At 41.8% G+C, this 21003-nt stretch overlaps 1 protein-coding gene across 1 annotated transcript in view; it reads left to right on the top strand.

The window, feature by feature from the left end:
- LOC124712415 (transient receptor potential channel pyrexia-like) overlaps positions 1–21003 on the top strand; it is a 185222-nt gene that overhangs the window by 68122 nt on the left and 96097 nt on the right. The window contains exons 5-6 of the mRNA XM_047242708.1: positions 7538–7771; positions 16057–16174. Of these exons, the coding sequence (XP_047098664.1) occupies positions 7538–7771; positions 16057–16174 (352 nt within the window). The remainder of the gene's footprint in view (positions 1–7537; positions 7772–16056; positions 16175–21003) is intronic.

The following is a 21003-nucleotide window of genomic DNA, read 5'->3' on the forward strand; positions in this document are numbered from 1 at the left end:
GGCGTAACCTGTTGCTGGCCTACCAGTCACCAGCAAAGATGCAGCGCAAAGAGCTATAGTAGGCGCTGGATCAAGCGAGCCTCCCCATCATGACAGAGACCAGAGAGACGCTGGTAAGCAACACTCTGCCAAAGCCCTCTTGGCAGCATGTATTTACACCGCTGCCACTGACCAGAATGCCCCTCCCTCCCTCCTCCGCCGACTTGGTCCCCCCACCCCCTGGTTGCTCTTCTCCTCTGCAACCCCTGGCTGCTGCCTCTCCTTCACCGTTGTGCCACCCCTACCCTCCACCTCTATGCCCTACATGTCCTTTCCCAAGGTGGGTTCCATGAACGCCCACTCCCAGATGATGCCCTCTCTCCCTCCATTTATCCCTCCTATCAACTCTGATCCTCACCTCCCCCTCCCTCCCTCTGTCCCTTTTCCCAGGCTCCCTCTCCCCCCCTTCCATCCTGTTTTCTTTTCACTGCCTACCCTCTCTTTGACTTCTTTTTCGCCCCTGCATCCTTATGTTCCCCTCCACTGACTTCCCCACTCCTTCTCGCATCTGTCCTGCCCCCCTGTTTTCTGTGTCCTCTCCCTCCATCGGCTCCCCTTTTTTTGCTTTTCCTCTCCTTCCTCACTTTCTTACACCCTCATCTGTCCGGGTCCTCCTTCCCCATATGCATTTGTATTCTATAGAGCAGTTTTTTGGGAGTGTTCAGTGTTGTGCGTCCCCCTTTTTAACTGCTGCGAACAGAAACCAGACTGTTGCCGTGTTTTTTAATTATGCCTGCCTAATTACTATGTGTTTTTCATCAGCTTCACCCACCCTTTGTTTTTTATATTTTCTTCGCAACTTTTCACCATGTTCGTTTTTAAGCAGTCACCGTTTTATCACCTTTTTTATTGCTATATCTCCTAATTATGTTTTTTACCTTTTTTGTCGGCTGCAGAGCGGTGTATTACGCTGCTGCCGGCCCGCCTCCCCTCTGGGGGTGGGGGGTGGGGAAATCAAATAAATTCAATAAAGAAAAAAAAAAAAAGAACCGGAAGGCCTCAGTCACTGACGCACTAACTCACACGCCAGTTTGGCGTCTGCCAGTATATTCACCCAGCAGGCCTAACAGTGAGACAGTTTGGATTAGCGAGATTTCCGATAGTGTCTGCAAGAGAACTATTACTGATGTGCTTGTACCATGAATATGGACTCTATTCCAGTTAAGTAGCAGCTTCCTGTAAATAAAGACCCATGTAAATCTTCGAGAGCACTTGTGTTGTAGAAAGACGATACCGGCCACTCATAATAACATCCTCTCACTTGCCTCCTTGTTACAAGACTCTACGATTACAACCTTTTTACATTTTCATATTCTTATTTTCATTCTTATATCAATCCTTAATTCTTATATTTTATTCTTAAGTTCATTCTTCAGGACGATATGTTTCATTCCGTTGCGTGATGCCTTTCGTAGAGACATTCGAATCAGAAACTGCGAGAAACACGAGCAATGCGCGAAAGCAGATTTGTCACAGTGAAATTTCTTCGTATGAATGCCACAGGGGAAAGAAACACCGTTTTCCTTGCTGAAGATTTCACACACTGACAATAATTTCGCGACAACCGACACGTTTCCGAAAACTGGCGCTTTCAATTGATCACGAATCAGAATTTCACCAAAAAAATTTCGAATAATTTTTTCACTCATTTACTGCTTTTTTAAAACTTTATTCACCAGACATACAATTAGTATACGAATAAGGACAACGTTATTTCAGTATATATTGGAAAACGTTCGTGTAATGATCTTCTACATACATGGATAGGTAAGTGAGAAACAAAAATAAAAACAATGATGAAGTTTCGAACACGAGGCTCAAAATTGCGAAGCGCTTCGATTAGACTTAACTCCTAAAAGGCACATTCTGTACCTCTAAAGCGTTGACCGTCGTTTTCCATGAGACGGTCGAGTATCTGCGGATAAGCCAAGACACGTGGTCGCTAATTTTGGCTCCTCTAGCATTGAGTGAAGTTTCTAGGAAACCCGGTTATGGCACTTGCCGTGTTCTCCTCGTCAGTTTAATCCTTTCATCTACTGAACACACGAGCATCAAAAGCCCAAGGACTGAACGAGTGATGTACATCCCAGTGACAGAGGAAGTGTACAAAGCCAACGGCCTTCCCATGTGAGATGCAGCGGTTCTCGCCCGACTGCCGAAGTTAAGCAATGTCAGGCCTAGTTAGCACTTTGATGTATGACCAACTGTGAACGCCCGATGCCTTCAGCTCGGGGACCCCAAATTGCCGAAGTGGCGTCCAGCTGAGAGACATGTACCAGGATGTTCACCAATACGACATTCTTGTTCTTATTTGTGTACTAAGACATTTGCGACACTTCGTCATACATGCCAACGTTTTGTTCGCAGTTTGTACATTTAGAATCTCGTTTTCACAATTCGACTTCTTCGTTCTTCTTTTTTTACAGTTTAAGTGCAAGAGTAACTGAATTACCACACGGGATGCAGCCTACCAAGATCGCGATTTGGCAGCATCATGATAAATTCGATAATAATGAAATGAGGTACAAAATCTATTTCAAATACCTGAAGTCTTCGGGAAATGCTTCAAACATGAAAAAATATTGATCAAGGTAAAAGTATGTAGTTAGCAACATAACAAGATTGTGAATAGAGCGTTATATATTTTGTTGCTATAAATTCATGACGACACAGATCAAAAGGAACGTAAATAAAAGAAAGCAGCATTAAAAACTAAGATAAATGGGTATCAGCTCCACAGTCTCTGCTTAAAGAGAAGATCAACAAGTGGCACTCAGTAACAAAAAGTTGCTGCGAACTTTGCAAATATTTCAAAAAATGTTTAAATTTCCCTGAGCCCACCTATAGATTGCCATCAGAAATTCCCCTGAAACGTCATTCAGATTCACAAGCACTATATGAATATAAAATTGCTAGAGAAATTAAATGCCAAAAAATAACGAAGCATCTGGTGAGAACGTAATTCTTTCAGAACTCTTCAAATCAGCTAGCCCAAAGACCTTAAAGGAAACTACATTGATCTTGCAAAACATTAGGCGAACAACGAAAATTCTGGATTAAAGGAAAAGTGCATTCATATGTACACTCCATAAGAAGGGAGAAAGAACGCTTGTTAGTAATTATAGACGGATTTTGCCTCATCTTGCTCCGTACATAGTTCTATATCAACGTCTCCTGAACGGAGCACAAAAACAAATTGAAAGCAAAACTGATGAACATCATGCACGTTTCACACCAAACAGATCTTACCCAGAAAACGTTTTAGGTCTGTAACTAATTCTCACACATCAAAATTTGTAATAAGACAGTAGTTTGCACCTTTGTATTTAAAAAAACTTACGACGCAGTGGACCATAATATCTCATCCAGATTCTGAAAGAACAAGGCCTGGACCTCAAAACCACTGCAATTATTGATAAAACACTAAATGGTACAAAATTCAGGGGAGAATTCTTGCAACATTTTGAAATTTAAACAAGCATGAGAAAAGGCGATGAATTATTCCCATTACGTTTCTGCTGCTTCTGAGAAAAGGTAATTCAAGAACGACGAAACCTAAAATCAGAGAAAATTGACGAACAAGTCAAATGAGGATGAACAAATACTAGGGTAGACCGTTTAGTTTTTGCAGACGAACTAGCGATTCTACAGTACATCAGGACATTCAAATAGCACAAAAACAGGTCGGGATTCTTAAAGAAACAGCAGAAAAAGTAGGCCTCCAAATATCAATTGAAATCACAAGTACATATCTAGCAACAATCTGGTACTCAAAATTTTAAAGACTAAATTCTGAAAAATCTAGAGAGTTTGTCAGTTCAAATATTTCAGTGAAGCTATTCAGGAGACTTGTTGGCAAAAGGTTGGTCACGAAATTTGTGTCACAAACCTAGATCACACTTCAGTCTTACAACTAATATTTGTATAATGTATTTAAAAATACACAAAACCGAGACACTACAACTCAGCCATCATATAAGAATGTTTTTCAGGGCCTGAAACATTCATTTTAAACAAAAAGAGAGACAGTGGAGAAATCCAAAAGAATGAACGAAAATAAAACAGGAAAAAGTTTGGATTTAGTTCATACTCAAGGTGGAACATAAGAGTAGATAAAGAAATTAAAAAGTATTTCAACATATATCCAGGTATGAAAAAAATCAGGCTATAATTCTATGAGTATATTAAAAGAATGGAAACAACCAAAATAACCAGACAGGTAATGGAATTCTACGAAAGTCGCAATAAAGCTAAAATTGAATCAGTAAAATGAGGTGCTGTGATAAGAGAAGACCCAAAGGAAGCAGAAATAAAATAGCTTAATATAGAAGAAAAGAAGGTATTTAGGCTGTAGATTCACGAATGGACAGCCGACCTGACAGACAAACTCAAGACGATTAGAATAACTTGGTTTGATGAGTGGAAAAGAGCCCATGCTGAAAGAACGCAAAGGGAAACTAAAACAAAACTCGGAAAATGTCCTTTGTTGTACACCATGTTGTCCAATAGGACCCATATGTGAATGAATAATGGTAAAAATAACAACAAAAACATCAATAATAATAATAATCACAATAGAGGAAGTAATACATATCTTTGTGGAACTCTTGTATTTACAGTGTGAAGCCTAGCTCTACAGTCAGCCATATAATGTTAATACAAGGAAACGAAACTGTATGACACATAATTTATAATCCCTAGAATAATGAAGGACTTAATATTGAGACTTGTGGAACTCCATTGTGCATAGTGTGAACTGTTGCTCTATGCCATCTGTGCAGTGTTATTATAAGATAAAGAACTGATTTAGTAAATCATTGACAAATAACTAGAATAATGAAGAACTTAATATGCAGTCCTGTGGACTTCTCTTTTTACAGTGTTAATGGCTTCTCTGCCGCCAGCTGCACAATGTTGCAAGCATAAAGAAGAGGTACAGTACATGATTTATAAATATCTAGAGTAACAAAGGAGCTAATATAGGAGCATGTGGAACTCCATTACTTACAGTGCAAATCATTGCTCTGCTGACAGCCATTCAGTGTTGGCAGAAGGTAAAGAAGTGGTATAGTATATTATTTACAAATACCTCTTCAATCCTGAATTTTTCTTTCGATATTTTCCAGAAAACTAATAGATAAGCATGACACAAATGCGATGAAAATACCTTTATGATGATTGACTGAGGGAAACTGGAGGTCCAGGGTTCACTCACTTGACAACACACTAGGCTTTGCTTTGAATTTTCTCTCCCCTGTTTTCAATAAAAAAATTTTATTCAACAGTAGATATATTTTATTCGATACAGTGAACTGTATTTGCTAAGGTACGCAGAAAATAGGATTCTGATTGTTAATGTTTTTGAATTATATGATTTCTAATACAGGTTTCTTTGTGTCCTAACGCAACTTCACAAATGCAAGAAAATAATAATCGTACAATAATTTCTAGCAAGTAATAATTTGTTACTGCCAGTAAATAAATCTTTACAGAACGTTTTATGATTAACATAAAAAGAGTTATTTATCACATTTCCTCATTTGACACACATGTCTCTTATATTGGAATTGGAGCCACAGTCCTTGCATTTTGAAGCATTCCTTCCTTCAACAATTTTTCGCATTTGGTCAACAATGTAAACCATAACTTCTGAAATTGGTTGCAACACAGCACTTTTCCGCTTTTTATGCACATTTTCTACATCATCTACATCTTCACTGTCAGTGGAATTTACTGTACGAGGATGTCTTCTTGTGTGAGCTACTGGCACAACATCTTTACCAGCCAGTTTCATCAAGCTCAGCAGGAGAATCCTGAGTCAAAAACCAGAATTCGTCATCTTCCCAATCCGGTAATTCTGCATTACGTTTGTTAAGAAGAACTTTTCATTGCTCATCAGCTAATATTTCACATATTCCTGTAGAGTGTAAAACTAACAGTTATTTCAGTATTCTATTATCCAAGACCAGACTGAAATTAGCAAATGTGCATAATGATCTGAGGTCCACATATGATGGTCTTAAAACAATGGGTTATTTCGTAGTAACAAACAAAATTTATACACATTTGAACTTCAATGTCTAGAATAGTTATCAAATGTTAGGTAAAAACAAATTCTCAGTCTAATATTTACATACATTTACGTGCCCTGATTTTAAAACTGAGAAGTAGAAGGTCCACACTCGTGGACCATCGGCCTGTAAGCGGAAAAATACGTCTGTTCAGTGGGAACAAAGAAATAATGAATGAAGGTTCATATATGTGGACTGAGGAAACAAACATGTTAACAAAGGACCTAATGCAGAGCTCTTAGTTATAGTGTGAATCGTCACTCTGCTGCCAGCCACAGGGTGTTGGTAAAGCTGAAGAAGGGATATATTATACATTATTAGTAAATACATAGAATAAAAAAGGCTGGCCATTGTGGCCGAGCAGTTCTGGGCACTTCAGTCTGGAAGTGCGCAACTGCTATGGTTGCAGGTTCAAATCCTGCCTTAGGCAGGAATGTGTGTGTTGTCCTTAGGTTAGTTAGGTTTAAGTAGTTCTAAGTTCTAGGGGACTGATGACCTCAGATGTTAAGTCCCATAGTGCTCAGAGCAATTTGAACCATTTGAGTAACAAAGGACCTAATGAAGAACCCTGTGGAACTCCAGTATTTACACTGAATCACTTTCTACTGCCATCTGTGCAGTGGTGGTAAAAGATAAAGAAGTGGTACAGTACATTATTTATAAATATCTAGAGTAACAAAGGTCCTAATATAGAGTCTTGTGGAACTCCATTGTTTAAACTCTGAATCATCATGCAATGTTTGTAGAAGGTAAATAAGTGGTACAGTACATTATTTATAAAAACCTAGAATAACAAAGTACCTGTTACGAAACCCTGTGGATCTCCATTATGTGCACTGTGAATCGTTGGTAGAATAGAAGGTAAAGAAGTGGTGTAGTAAATTATTTATGAATACCTAGAATAACGAAGGACCTAATGTAGAGCCCTGAGGAACTCTTAGTGATGTGAATCGTTGCTCTGCAGCCAGCTGCAATGTGTTGGTGTATGATAGACTTGGTAAAAAAAATGTAGAGAAGGCAAGGGGCCTGACGGTTGGTGGTACTGGACCTAATATAGAGTCCTGTAGAACTCCATTATTTAAACTCTGAATCATCGCTCTACTACCAGCCTTCCAATGTTTGTAGAAGGTAAATAAGTGGTACAGTACATTATTTATAAAAACCTAGAATAACAAAGCACCTGTTACAGAACCCTGTGGAACTCCATTATGTGCACTTTGAATCATCGCTTTCTGCCAGCCATGCAGTATTGGTAGAAGGTAAAGAAGTAGTGTAAAATTATGTAGGACCTAATGTAGAGCCCTGAGGGACTCTTAGTTATGTGAATCGTTGCTCTGCAGCCAGCCGCAAAGTGTCCGTGTATGGTAAACCCGGTAAGACAAGCGTAGAGCAGGCAAGGGCCTGACGGTTGGTGGTGCTGGCGACAGGTGATGCTGGAGGAGGGCGCGGGCCGCGTCAACGTGGACTACTCGCGCGCCGTCAACGGGCGGCTGGTGCGCGACGCCATCGCGGCGCGCTTCCCACAGCTGCGGCGGCTGCTGCCGGCGCCGCACGAGGAGGACCCGGCCTGCGGCGACCCGCAGCGCCGCCTGCTCGCCGCCATGCAGCAGCGGGACGTCGACACCTTCTTCCAGCTGCTGCAGCTGCAGGACTCCGACAAGGTGCGCCTACACTGCCTCGGTTAGCTTATCCAACGGAGCGCACACCCACTGTAACAAACGAGCTCCGTCCAGAAGCTAAGTTCCCTTTGTACGGCAGCGCTACAGTCGCAGTTTGGCGCATACGCGATAGATGTTTTGAGCCAAGGAGAAGCTTTAATACCATTTTGTGTTCTGTCTTTTCATGCTGGGTAGTGCTTGTTTAGATATCGGTCTTTGATTGAAATCCGACTCCTGTGGGATTAGACCTGTAATTGTTTTTCTGAATGCGAACAACAGTAAACCACTTGAGATTCATCTACAGATTTGAGAGTTTTACGGAGAAAATGTGATGATTGATCCGGTGATGCGGAGATGGGTCCGACAATTCAGTGATGGACGTGGTCAAGAGTGCGGTGAAGGGAGTGTTAATGTACGACTAATGCAAATGAGCGTTTGGCGTCATTGGCCGTAAGACCCCTTACGGGGCAGTCCGGCCGCCTTGGTGCAGGTATTATTACATTAGACGGCACATTGGGCGACCTGCACGCTTGATGGGGATGAAATGATGATGAAGAAAGCACAACACCCAGTCCCTGAACGGGGAAAATCTGCGATCCAGCCGGGAATAGAACCCGGGCCCGTTGGACGGCAATCCGTCACGCTGACCACTCAGCTACAGGGGTGGACATGCGGACATATATGACTAACGAAGAGTTGGCTCGTGCGTTTCAAGAATTCGTAAAGGAATACAGTAACGTTACAGTATCCGAGTTTTCTAATAACTTTCTGCATATTTCAAGAACACTTCTTCATTAAACTGGTTCTGAAAAACTGAATTTTCAAAAAAAACTGAATGATTGCTTTGGTGTCAAAAGCTTTTAAAGGGAACACAAAAATCAGTTTGTGGACATTTCACTTTTGACAAATTACAAAGAAGATGGTGATGATTTTCTAAGAGAGGTAGTGAACGGGGATGAAACTTGAGTCACAGTTTCTTCATAGTATAGGGTGATTATTAAATTTTCCTCATGTTTACCATCCCTGTTATGAGTAGCAGGGGAAGAACCTCATACGAATGTCGCCAGCATATTTTTGTTTTTTTTTCAGTATGTATACTTTCACTTTACGTTATCCATGTCCATCCCCTTCTTCACCCACAAATTCAACGTCGCTTTACCCCCAAGTTTTCACATGTAATACGCGCGTAGCATTTTTTATAATTATGACAGTAACCAAAACATATTTTTTAATATCGTAACATTAATTTGTGTAATGCATTGCTTTAGTGTTACACAAAGAACTGCATTTGCCGGCCGCGGTGGTCTAGCGGTTCTAGGCGCTCAGTCCGGAACCGCGCGACTGCTACGGTCGCAGGTTCGAATCCTGCCTCGGGCATGGATGTGTGTGATGTCCTTAGTTAGGTTTAAGTAGTTCTAAGTTCTAGGGGACTGATGACCACAGATGTTGTGTCCCATAGTGCTCAGAGCCAACTGCATTTGAGAGAAATGGATCATGTGTACAATACTCGTCAAAAAGCTTTGGGAATAACATATGTCACGCAATTGACGTAAGAACTATAACAGCAACAAACTTACACAAATTCGACGAGCTCGTAATTTATACGACATAAAATCGAAGTGCGCGCTCACCATTACCAGTATTTTGCTTGCTGTTATGAATGTGATACATGTCTTGAGACTGTGGTTATGCAGGCGGGAAAATGAGGCGAAATCTGTTTGTTTGAGTCTTTTCTGCCAGGTGAAGTCAGTACCTCTTTTATTTGTTTCTTAATGGGGGCTGGGGTTGTCTCTCTTTTTGTCTGCATTCGCTAAACATCCCATGATTTGCCGGCTCTACCTGTGGACTTTGGAATAGCATCGGATTCGTTGTCGACAGCAGCTTCCTACAGCCTCTACCTGGCTGCAGTGTTGTCCGCGGCTGGCTTGGGCACAAGACCACCCATCTGGACAACGAAAAGTATCTTGCCTTAAACATGGCTTGTAATTTTCTAGATTTCCTTGGAAATTTCGATATGCTTACTCGCAATATTAAATTTTTCCCCGGAAAATAGCCGATAAATTTAGAAATGAGTTTCCGTAAAAATACTGAAATATTTTTGGGTACACGGGTTGATGACCCCCTCCCCCCTGAATCCATGCCTGTCTCTACCAAAGAGTGGATTCCTCGTTAGATCACACTAAATCTGACGTCAAAGTACCAAAGAACAGGCACGGACTCTGAACACGAATACCTGTCTGCTGCTGAGAAATTCTTACTGCATATTTATTACTTTGAAATTATTCTCAATACTTCAACCCTATGCTGATTGAATATGCCTAACATGCCCATAACTGCGATCAGCGCTACGTAGCCTTTCTGCAGCTCTGCTCTGCAACTCATAGACTGAACCTACAACAAAACTTAACTTCGGAGCTGCAGTGTAAGGCATGTGTACTGGGATGACAAAAGTCATGGAATAGCGACATCCACATGTACAAATGGCGGTAGTATCGCGTTCACGAGTTATAAAAGGACAGTGCACTGGCAAAGCTGTCGTTTGTACTCAGGTGATTTATGTGAAAAGGTCTCTGTCGTGATTACGGCCACACGATGGGAACTAACAGACTTTGAACGAGGGTTGTAGCTGGAGCTAGACGCATGGGTAATAACGTTTAGGAAATCGTTAGGGAATTCAATATTCCGAGATCCACAGTGTCAAGGGAGTGCCAAAATTCAGGCGTTATCTCCCACCACGAACAACGCGTTCGCCAATGGCCTTCACTTAACGACCGAGAGCAGTGGCGTTCGCGTAGAGTTGTCACTGCTAACAAACTAGCAACACTGCATGAGATAACCACAGAAATCAATGTGGGACGTGCGACTAGCTTATCCGTTAGGACAGTGCGACGAAGTTTGGCGTTAATGGGCTACGGCAGCAGATGAGCAACGCCAGTGCTTCCGCTTGCAGCACATCGCCTACAGTGTCTCTTCTGGGCCACTGACTTTATCGACTGAATCCTGGGCGATTGGTAAAAGTGGCCTTGTCGTATGAGCCCCGATTTCAGTTGGTAAGAGATGATGGTAGGGTTCGAGTGTGGCACAGACCCCACGAAGCCATAGACCCAAATTGTCAACAAGGCACTATGAAAGCTGGTGGTGGCTCCATAATGGTGTGGGCTATGTTTACATGGAATGGAATGACTTGTAGCCATTCAAGGACTTCATGTTCCCAAACAACGATGATGGATGACAACGCGCATTGTCACCGGGCCACAATTGTTCGCGATTGGTTTGAAGAACATTCTGGACAATTCGAGCCACCCAGATCGTCCGACATGAATGCCATTGAACATTTATGGGACGTATCGAGAGATTAGTTCGTGTGCAAAATCCTGCACCGGCCACATTTTTGCAATTATGGACGGCTTCAGTGAAGTGGCAGCCTGGCTCTGTATGCCTGCAGGGGACTTCCAACGGCTTGTTGCGAACATGCCTCGTTGAGTTGCTGCTCTAGCCCGCGGAAAAAAAGGCTCGTGGCGATATTAGGAGGTATCCCATGACTTTTCACGTCACTGTATGTATCTATTTAAAGTAGGGAAAATTTCACCCAGCAACGTTAACTGGTATTCGTATTCTGTTACAGAATAGTGAAATAATTCAACTGTAGTTCATGGTGCAGTCTTTAGTCGTTAATGATGGGCCTTGATTAACTATTTCTACCGTAGGCAGGATTGTGTACTCGACTGCGCACAATTGTGTGGTGAATAATATTGTAAGCTGAAGTTTTGTGATGAATTATTTCCATAGGTAGGATTGTGTCTTCCATTGGACGTAAGCTGTCTGCTGCATAGCATTGTGTTCATTTCCTTTATTGGATCCTATTTAGGTTACAAAACAGATAACTTTCAGTGCGTCTACAAAGAAATCTTTTCCCTCAGTCATTACACCATGTAGTCCATTGTGACTTCTTGATCCATCCATCTTCTCTTCGGTCTTTCTTCTTCGTTTAGGGCTATATTGTAGGAGTCAGTTTGGAATACGTTCGTCACCAATGCTTTCTGTATCTTTTCCCATTCTTTTCTGTACTCGTCTATCTTTTCATTGAAGTTGTAAATTCCTACACTCTTCCGGAATGTCTAGCTTTTTAATCATCTCTTCTTGTTAGACCCTGGACTGCTCTCAAAAATATCATCGCTACTGTATGAAGTCTGCAATGTGTTTCAGACTTCATAGCCTAGTTTTCACTTACATATAGTATAAAGGAAACTGCCATAACTTTATAAAATTCTGGCACTGTGTCGTTTCGTGCTTTTCCCCTGAGCATTCTTTTAATCGTGCCTCTCATCATTTTTGAATTTCTCAATCGTTTTTTCAGTACCGACTTCTTAGACGTATATGTTGCAGTCCAAGAATCTGAGGGCATTGTGCAATAGTTTGGTTTTCTAATATGAGCCTTGGAATATCATGGAGTTGAATTTGTTGGACGATATGGTTAAATCATGCAACTTTGCTCTGTTGTATAGTTCCTGTAGCGCAGTCTGGAAGTTATATTGGCCATGCACAACTAGAAAGTATCCGTCAGCAAAAATAAAAGCTTTGATTTTTTTCTTATGAAGCTGTTCTGTATATCGAATATTATGGTTCGTGTTTTCTCTCCTTGACAATGTCGTCTAAATTAATTAAAAAGTATCGATGAAATACAAGACCCTTAGCCGACCCATTTATTAACGTTTCCTTGCGCGACGTTTCCGGATTTTAGCTTTATATTTATTTGTGTTCCTGTATGTACAGCGTGAGTCAGCTGCCCCTATCGCTGTCGTTTTATGTAACCCGCAGCGTTACAGCTAACCTTGATAAATCACGTTCGCGATTTTCATATTCTCTTGCTCGCTACCCGCAAACTATTAGTCCTACAGAAAAAAAATGAGCGGAAACATTTTTGTAGGAAATTTAATGCAGTAAGATACTGTACGTTTTCACTGCAGGCGCCTTTTTGTGAGCACTCAAGATAAACGTACAAAAGTTACCACCATACGCACCTCCACTCTACACTTATCCCTCACTAGTGAGGATTTCTAGTGAGGGTTTCTAGTATTTCCCTTCTATCAATGTACCTACAGTACAGATGCACAGACGCCGACCTTGGGGAAGATCAGTTCGGATTCCGTAGAAATTTTAGAACACATGAGGCAATATTTACCCTACGACATAGAAGATAGATTAAGGAAAGGCAAACCCACGTCTCTATCATTTGTAGACTTAGAGAAAGCTTTTGACAAGGTTGACTGGAATACTCTCTTTCAAATTCTGAAGGTGGCAGGGGTCAAATACAGGGAGCGAAAGGCTATTTACGATTTCTGAAAGAACCAGATGGCAGTTTATAAGAATCGAGGGGCATGAAAGGGAATCAGCGGTTGGGAAGGGAGTGAGACAGGGTTGTAGCCTCTCCCCGATGTTGTTCAATCTGTTTATTAAGCAAGCAGTAAAGGAAACAAAAGAAAACTTCGGAGTAGGAATTAAAATCCATGGAGAAGAAATGAAAACTTTGAGGTTCGCCGATGACATTGTAATTCTGTCAGAGACAGCAAAGGACCTGGAAGAGAAGTTGAACGGAATGGACATTATCTTGTAAGGAGGATATAAGATGACCATCAACAAAAGCAAAACGAGGGTAATGGAATGTAGTCGAATTAAATCGTTTGATGCTGCGGGAATTAGATTAGGAAATGAGACGCTTAAAGTAGTAAATGAGTTTTGCTGTTTGGGGACCAAAATAACTAATGATGGTCAAAGTAGAGAGGATATAAAATGTAGACTGGCAATGGAAAAGAGAAATTTGTTAACATCTAGTATAGATTTAAGTGTCAGGAAGTCTTTTCTAAAAGTATTTGTATGGAGTGTAGCTATGTATGGATGCGAAACATGGACAATAAATAGTTTAGACAAGAAGAGAACAGAAGCTTTCGAAATGTGGTGCTACAGAAGAATGCTGAAGATTAGATGGGTAGAACACGTAACTAATGGAGAAGTACTGAGTATAATCAGGGAGAAGAGGAGTTTCTGGCACAACGTGACTAGAAGAACGGATCGGTTCGTAGGACACGTTCTGCGGCATCAAGGGATCACCAATTTAGTGATGGAGGGCAGCGTGAAGGGTAAAAATCGTAGATGGAGACCAAGAGATGAATACACTAAGCAGATTCAGAAGGATGTAGGTTGCAGTAGTTACTCGGAGATGAAGAAACTTTCACAGGATAGAGTAGCATGGAGAACTGCATCAAACCAATCTCCAGACTGAAGACAACAACAACAACAACAATGTACAGAAATTTCCGACTGGACGAAATATTCCCGATCTTCGACATTTTTTGGTTTCTATTGACTGGACTGTATGTCGCAAGCAGTGTCGGCTACTTTGTTAAAATTATTAGTTTAAACTTTCCCGAGAAGGAAATGAACGCAAAACGAAAACGTTACGCTAAAAATAATTAAGTTGACAATGCGATCCAAACTTGACTCTTACAAGCAGAATAGTTTCATAGTCAGAAAACCTGACGGGTACAACGATGTAATTGTTTATTTTACGCTGTTGAAATTCACAAAACTGTTGGGTAAAATTAAACTGACGTCACTTTTACAATTTGTAAGTACTCGACTTCTCCAGTGGCGTAATAAGTACAGTCTAAAGAAGACCAAAAACGTAGAATGTGAGAAATAATTCATGCAGTCGCAAATATTTGTATAGCGGTTTTTGTATTCCGCCTGGAAGGCGGCGTGTAGGTCTGCTCCTGAAAGCTGATAGAGAGGCCGAATAAGGAAGCGAGTAGTAGCAGGCGAGGTAAAACACGACGGTACTGCAAGTAAAGTAAAAGAGGTTTTTACTGGTGTATGAACATATATAAATTGAAACTTCTCCTTTGAATATAATGAATGACAGTGCTAGAAAAACTCTTACGTTATTTGATTTTCAAACAACTGAGCAAAACTCAACGTACTCAGACAGTTTTCTCTTTACTTAATCTTATCATCACTAAACTGACACACAATATTTTAAGCACAACGCAATCTGACTTTCAATAATCCATACAAAAGGTTGGCCATGACTAACAATAACCTATACCTTTCATGAATCACTTACCTCACAAAAATCTTCGTTACTCGAACTACTGCAATACAGCGAGCTCCAATAGTGCCAGCGAAATAAAGGATACTAACTACTGAAGGCACTAACTACTGATGGGCATAGTTAGCAAATGAAAGATTTTGATAGAAAACAAACAATGTATATACGTTAATAGCGTTCAAAAGTTATGTATACTTCTGTGACATCCAATTAAACAAATTTCCTTTTTCTGACTGACACATGTCCAGATCGTGCTCTCATAATAACCTCTCAAAACTCTGGCATATCTCTCCCCACATCCATCACTGCTGGCGGCTCACCTCCAACTGCCCAACGCTACGCACTGTTCACATCCAACAGCCCAACACTACACAAGGGAATATTCCAACAATGAGTCCAACCAGCCACAGACTGCACACAGCGCAGTCAGCGATTTTCATACAGAGCACTACGTGGCGTTACCAACATAAAAACCTAAACAGCCTACTTACAAAATGAATACGTATCTTTGGTACAGGCGAGCACGTAGGTGTGCAGCCAAGGTCCCGATGAGAAAGTCTCAATAGCAAGCTAAGCTACAGTGATGGTTCTCGGCCGTCTGCTCTTCATGAACTCGTAGAGCTGCACAGCGTCGGCTAGATGGCGCTGTGGTCGGCGAAGGTCTTCCGCTATCGCAGTGCCAACCTACGCTGTGGCATCGGAACTATCGATACCACAGTGGTAGGAGAGAGTGGCTACGAACAACATACTAGAAATCCTGACCTTTGAGGGCTCAGTGTGGGAGTGGGGTTGCGTTTGGAGACCACTTTTGTACATATTTGTTGAATAACTCGAAAATTACGGCCTCTAGCGGAAGCGTATCTCAGTACAAAATTTAACTACATTAAATTTCCTAGAAAAATGTCTTTCTCTTTTTTTTTCTGTACGACATAATCTCCACTGGCAAGTGACAAAATAAGGAATCATGCATGCGGTTTATGAAGGCCAGCTGTAACATTGCAGACCGCATAAAACGACAGCGGTAGAGGCAACTAAATCCCCCTGTATACTTCGGAATACATTAAAAGTAAAATGCGAAGACGTTTTGCTGACTAGAGGTTCCACAATTCATCAGTGCTGCGGGTCCTGCCCTTAGCTGCACGGGTGAACGCCAAATTAGGATGGCTGCCTCTGTGTGTTTCAGGGCTGCCGGTCGGTGGACCCAAACCACGTGTACGGTGACCCCTACTACAGCACGTGTCTGGAGATGGCTTGCCGGCGGCGCGGGGACGAGGAGTTCGTCAGGGCGCTGCTGCAAGGCGGTCAGTACCAGAGCGGTGCCATGTGCTGCCTTTAAAGCGAGATACTACACAAGTTGTGCTCTCAGTCTCGATGCGTATGCGTTAACCAGTGTTGTAGCAGGTGCCGTGTGACCAATTATTATCTGCTTCATCTAGTGTTTGGCGGATGTGCCATTTGCTGCTATATGACCCGATTTCGAGGTGAGTCATGGCCCATGTTTCAATTTTTGGACATTGCCAAGAATTCGAAACAGAGAATGTCTCACAATTCCTACTATAGGCGTCTGAGGGTTGCAAAGTGCACTTAATTAGACTGGGCAACGGAATTAAAGGACCACTTTCCTGGAACCATTTAATTCCCACCCAATGCGACGCTTAAATCAGAAATTTGGCTCAAAGATGCTTGCAACGTTCTTCAATAGTGATACAGAAACGTAGGTTATAGGTAGTACCCTTAGTCTTATGGTATACATTTCATTTTGAGGTTTATGTTCGGACTTATAGGCGTTATATTTTGACTAAAGTTCAGTCTTCATCACGTCATGTATGTTTTAATGATACAGGTGACCGGTTTCGGTTCTTTCTATAAAACCATCATCAGACCCTGGCTCCTTTATGACGGTAGGCGGAGCTCTCCTCGCTGCTACGCAGTCAACTGACTGACTGCGTAGCAGCGAGGAGAGCTCCGCCTACCGTCATAAAGGAGCCAGGGTCTGATGATGGTTTTATAGAAAGAACCGAAACCGGTCACCTGTATCATTAAAACATACATGACGTGATCAAGACTGAACTTTAGTCAAAATATAACAATTTATTGATCACTGCTTTCCAGAAATGTTTACCAAAATTGTACTTACAGGCGTTCTTCTATATTTTTCTTTTTCTTCCTTTCCATTTTATTCAGTCGATACCACTTGGTATAATCATACATAGTTGTATAGGACTTATTTGTAGGGAGATATACATTTTTTTATATACAGAGATCGAGAATTTTCTTTATAACTATGACTATATGAGGCAGCTACTATCGTTGCATTAATCCACTCAGCACAGCGCGGGGTGGTCTTAATAGGGGTTCTAATGAAGTGCCTACGGTGACCAGGTGTTTGATGTTTTTTATAGTACGATTGCATTGGTTTCATTCGTGAATGCAATCGGGTTTTAAGACAAACTCGTTTATGCTTTTTATCGTTAATATTGCGGCAGCTATTTGTCGTACCACACATAATACGACCTAGGCTACACATATGTAACTTATGTATTCTGACATGGTTATGCCACATTTTCTTGTTTTTAATTTACTTTATTATTTATTTATATTAGTTAATAATTTTAAAAGAATACTCTTCCACTGGACATATGATTTTATGCAGTACATTTGATTGTTGCGTTGCATGGCCTATTACAAATGTGTGGTACGAATTTACGAATAATAGCGTATACATATATTCACCTATCATGCTATATTCGAGTAAAACAGTGAAAACTATTAACAACAGCATGACATAGGCAGAAGCATATTTGCCCTAATGTTACATATAGTTTTAATGATATACAATATGTCTTTTTGAGCCACTTACATAGTTAACATGATACATGCCAATTGTTAACGCATGTTTTATATTCTTTGTAATAGTACATTTGTTCTACTAATTGTACAGGCGCCTGAATATGGCATCAGTCGAATGCCGAAACCGGTAGCACATAAGAAGTTCATAAATTAATTTTCTGCAATACATACAGCTGAAACTTCCTGGCAGATTAAAACTTTCTGCCGGACCGAGACTCGAACTCGGGACCTTTGCTTTTCGCGGGGAAGTGCTGTACCAACTGAGCTACCCAAGCACGATTCATGCCCCGTCCTCACAGCTGTACTTCCGCCAGTACCTCGCCTCCTACCTTCCAAACTTTACAGAAGCTCTCCTGCGAACCTTGCAAAACTAGCACTCCTGAAAGAAAGGATATTGCGGAGACATGCCTTAGACACAGCCTGGGGGATGTTTACAGAATGAGATTTTCACTCTGCAGCGGAGTGTGCGCTGATATGAAACTTCCTGACAGATTAAAACTGTGTGCCGGACCGAGACTCGAGCTCGGGACCTTTGCCTTTCGCGGGAAAGTGCTACCCAAGCACACTCCGCTGCAGAGTGAAAATCTCATTCTGGAAACATCCCCCAGGCTGTGGCTAAGCCATGCCTCCGCAATATCCTTTCTTTCAGGAGTGCTAGTTCTGCAAGGTTCGCAGGAGAGTCTCTGTAAAGTTTGGAAGGTAGGAGGCGAGGTACTGGCAGAAAGTAAAGCTGTGAGGACGGAGTGTGAGTCGTGCTTGGATAGCTCAGTCGGTAGAGCACTTGCCCGCGAAAGGCAAAGGTTCCGAGTTCGAGTCTCGGTCCGGCACACAGTTTTTATCTGCCACGAAGTTTCATAACAGCACACACTCCGCTGCAGAGTGAAAATCTCATTCTGAATACACGCGGCACGACCGGAAGGTCGTCACACCCCCTGTTGCCCACATTTCATCCCTTCTTATGACGCCTCTGCAGTGGAGCTCAGAACCGCAACGCACAGCCTTCAAATCACGCGGTTTTCTTGTGAGTGTCCGAGAAAAATATTCCAGACACACCACCGCCCAGAATCGGCAAGAAAAGGAGGTCGACGTAACCACTCCATTGCCTGGATCGTTGATTTCCAGACATTTCGCGGTCGAAAACGACAGTTCGTAGTGCGATGAGCAACACGAAGACGTTCTTCACAGCCTTAGAACTGCTGACACCCTCGGGCGTTTCAACCCTTCTCTATAGACATTATGAGGCTTATAACACCCAAACGACCCCCTTAAAGTCAATTAAGACAGAATATCATAATATGAAGTAGGGAAGAGTTATTTTGGCAAATACGACATCTTTGCCGATAAGCTAACACCAAGAACTTTTGATAACAACAACATTATACGTCACTGAGAGTTTTTGTTATGAAAAGAGGAGGAAGAAACCTCAGATTTAATTAATGGACAAATATCCAAGTGATGATTGCAATTAATATCTTGAAAGCTAAGTCCAAGGTGATGTTAGTCAGAGAAAACTTTTATGTGGAAGAGAGTTGTAAGCGCAACGAAGAAATTCAATGCGCCTACATTACTCTTTCACAGAAGTTGCTTGCTGGCTCTCGTCCTGTAACGACCTTCGAGAACAATTCTTGTCTTATTTATTGAGAGTACGGAACGCGACGAGATTGTTTTGCGTTCAGAAGTGTTTCTTGCGTGACGTGGTTCACGAACTTCGGAAACTGATTTTCTAAGCAGAGACAGGAACTGATAGACGCGTTTAACCGTGCATAACAGATTAATTGAACTTTATTGACGAAACTAGTGAATATTGGACTTGACTTTCAAATAGTTGGAACTAAAAGAAAAGTGGATAGTATATCAAAGGACTACACTCAATTAGTCTCGAGTAGAACACAATTACACGACTTCTCGAAGATTATACAATTACACTGAAGAGTCAAGTTGTCGTAATTGTCAAGAAACTTAATTTTAATAAAACTGACTTTACCAACCAACTGCGTGTGCATCTGGGGCGAAAGTATTAGTGGCCAAGGAACAATAAACTGCTCGTTCCAAGTGAAATAACAAGCATGGACTACATTATTAAGTGATTTAATCAATGATAGTTAACCAACGACTGTTCAGCAGGGACAATCTAATCTGAATATTAAAATACCTACTTCATTAATTGAAAAGAGAACTTTTGAACATTTTTTTAACATTACGGCGTAGGTTCATTAAGACTTGATCAAAGAGTATCTGTGGATCTCGCTTCATACAGCTTCAACAACTCCATAGAAACGAGACTGATAATTACAATGTTTCCTCGCAATTGGTGGTGTGTAAGATGCGGATGAGATCAGATTTAACAACTACTGCATATCCGGGCAATGACTCATTCAATCTTAAATCAGAAGAAGCATCCATCGTACGAGTTCGCATTTCTGTCTCCCGTTCACCAACGGGAACCTACGTCATCGCGCATCGTGTCTCAACTCCACTGCGAGAGCTGTGGCAGTAGCAGCCCTACGGCGCCGACAATATCAGCACTCGGTTGGAGAGCGGGGACGCCACAGACTGCATCCCAATCAAACCTGACCGCACCCGTCTGGAGCACAGTGCGTCCGCAATTTCTGCACTCGTGTATATGTTGGAAACTCTAGCTACCGTTCAAAACCATTCGATGAAATTTGAACATAACTCGGGAAAGCTAAGGGTGCTTATGCTTCTTCAGCGCTCCTATTTTGTGTCCTCCAGCGGCATGGTCATGAAGGGACGTGTGACTGACACACGCTTGAAAATTGAGTTCCTCTAATACCCCCAGTTGGACAGAATCCTAGGTGGCACCCACTCACCCTCAGTGAGAATTTAAAAAAGGTACCTGTACAGACAGCATCCGTGCCGAGAGGCAGGTTACGCTGCTGCTCTTACGTCACTTCAGTGCTGCTGTTGCGCCAGCTAGTAGGCCATTCGGAATCGGAAAGTGCGGAAGGGTTGCCGGTCTGCAAGCACCTACGATGTAGTCACGGATCCTATCTGTACAGGTACGTTTTTCAAATTATCAGTAAAGTGTGACTGCAAGCTTGTCCAACAAACTGAGTTTTTCCAGTAGTGAGTTACAAATGACTGCCACTTTAAGTACTAACAGTTCTGAAGCGTGGATAAAACTTTAAACAAATAGGTGTAGCCCACCCAAAATACGCAAAGGATAATACGTAACGCCACTGATTGTGGCTGCTGGGAGCCCTTAACAATTAATAAACCTTAATAAATCCCTTGAGCGATAAAATACACAATCCCCCAA

This window comes from Schistocerca piceifrons, chromosome 8 (assembly GCF_021461385.2).
Source record: "Schistocerca piceifrons isolate TAMUIC-IGC-003096 chromosome 8, iqSchPice1.1, whole genome shotgun sequence".
In the NCBI taxonomy this organism is placed as follows: domain Eukaryota; kingdom Metazoa; phylum Arthropoda; class Insecta; order Orthoptera; family Acrididae; genus Schistocerca; species Schistocerca piceifrons.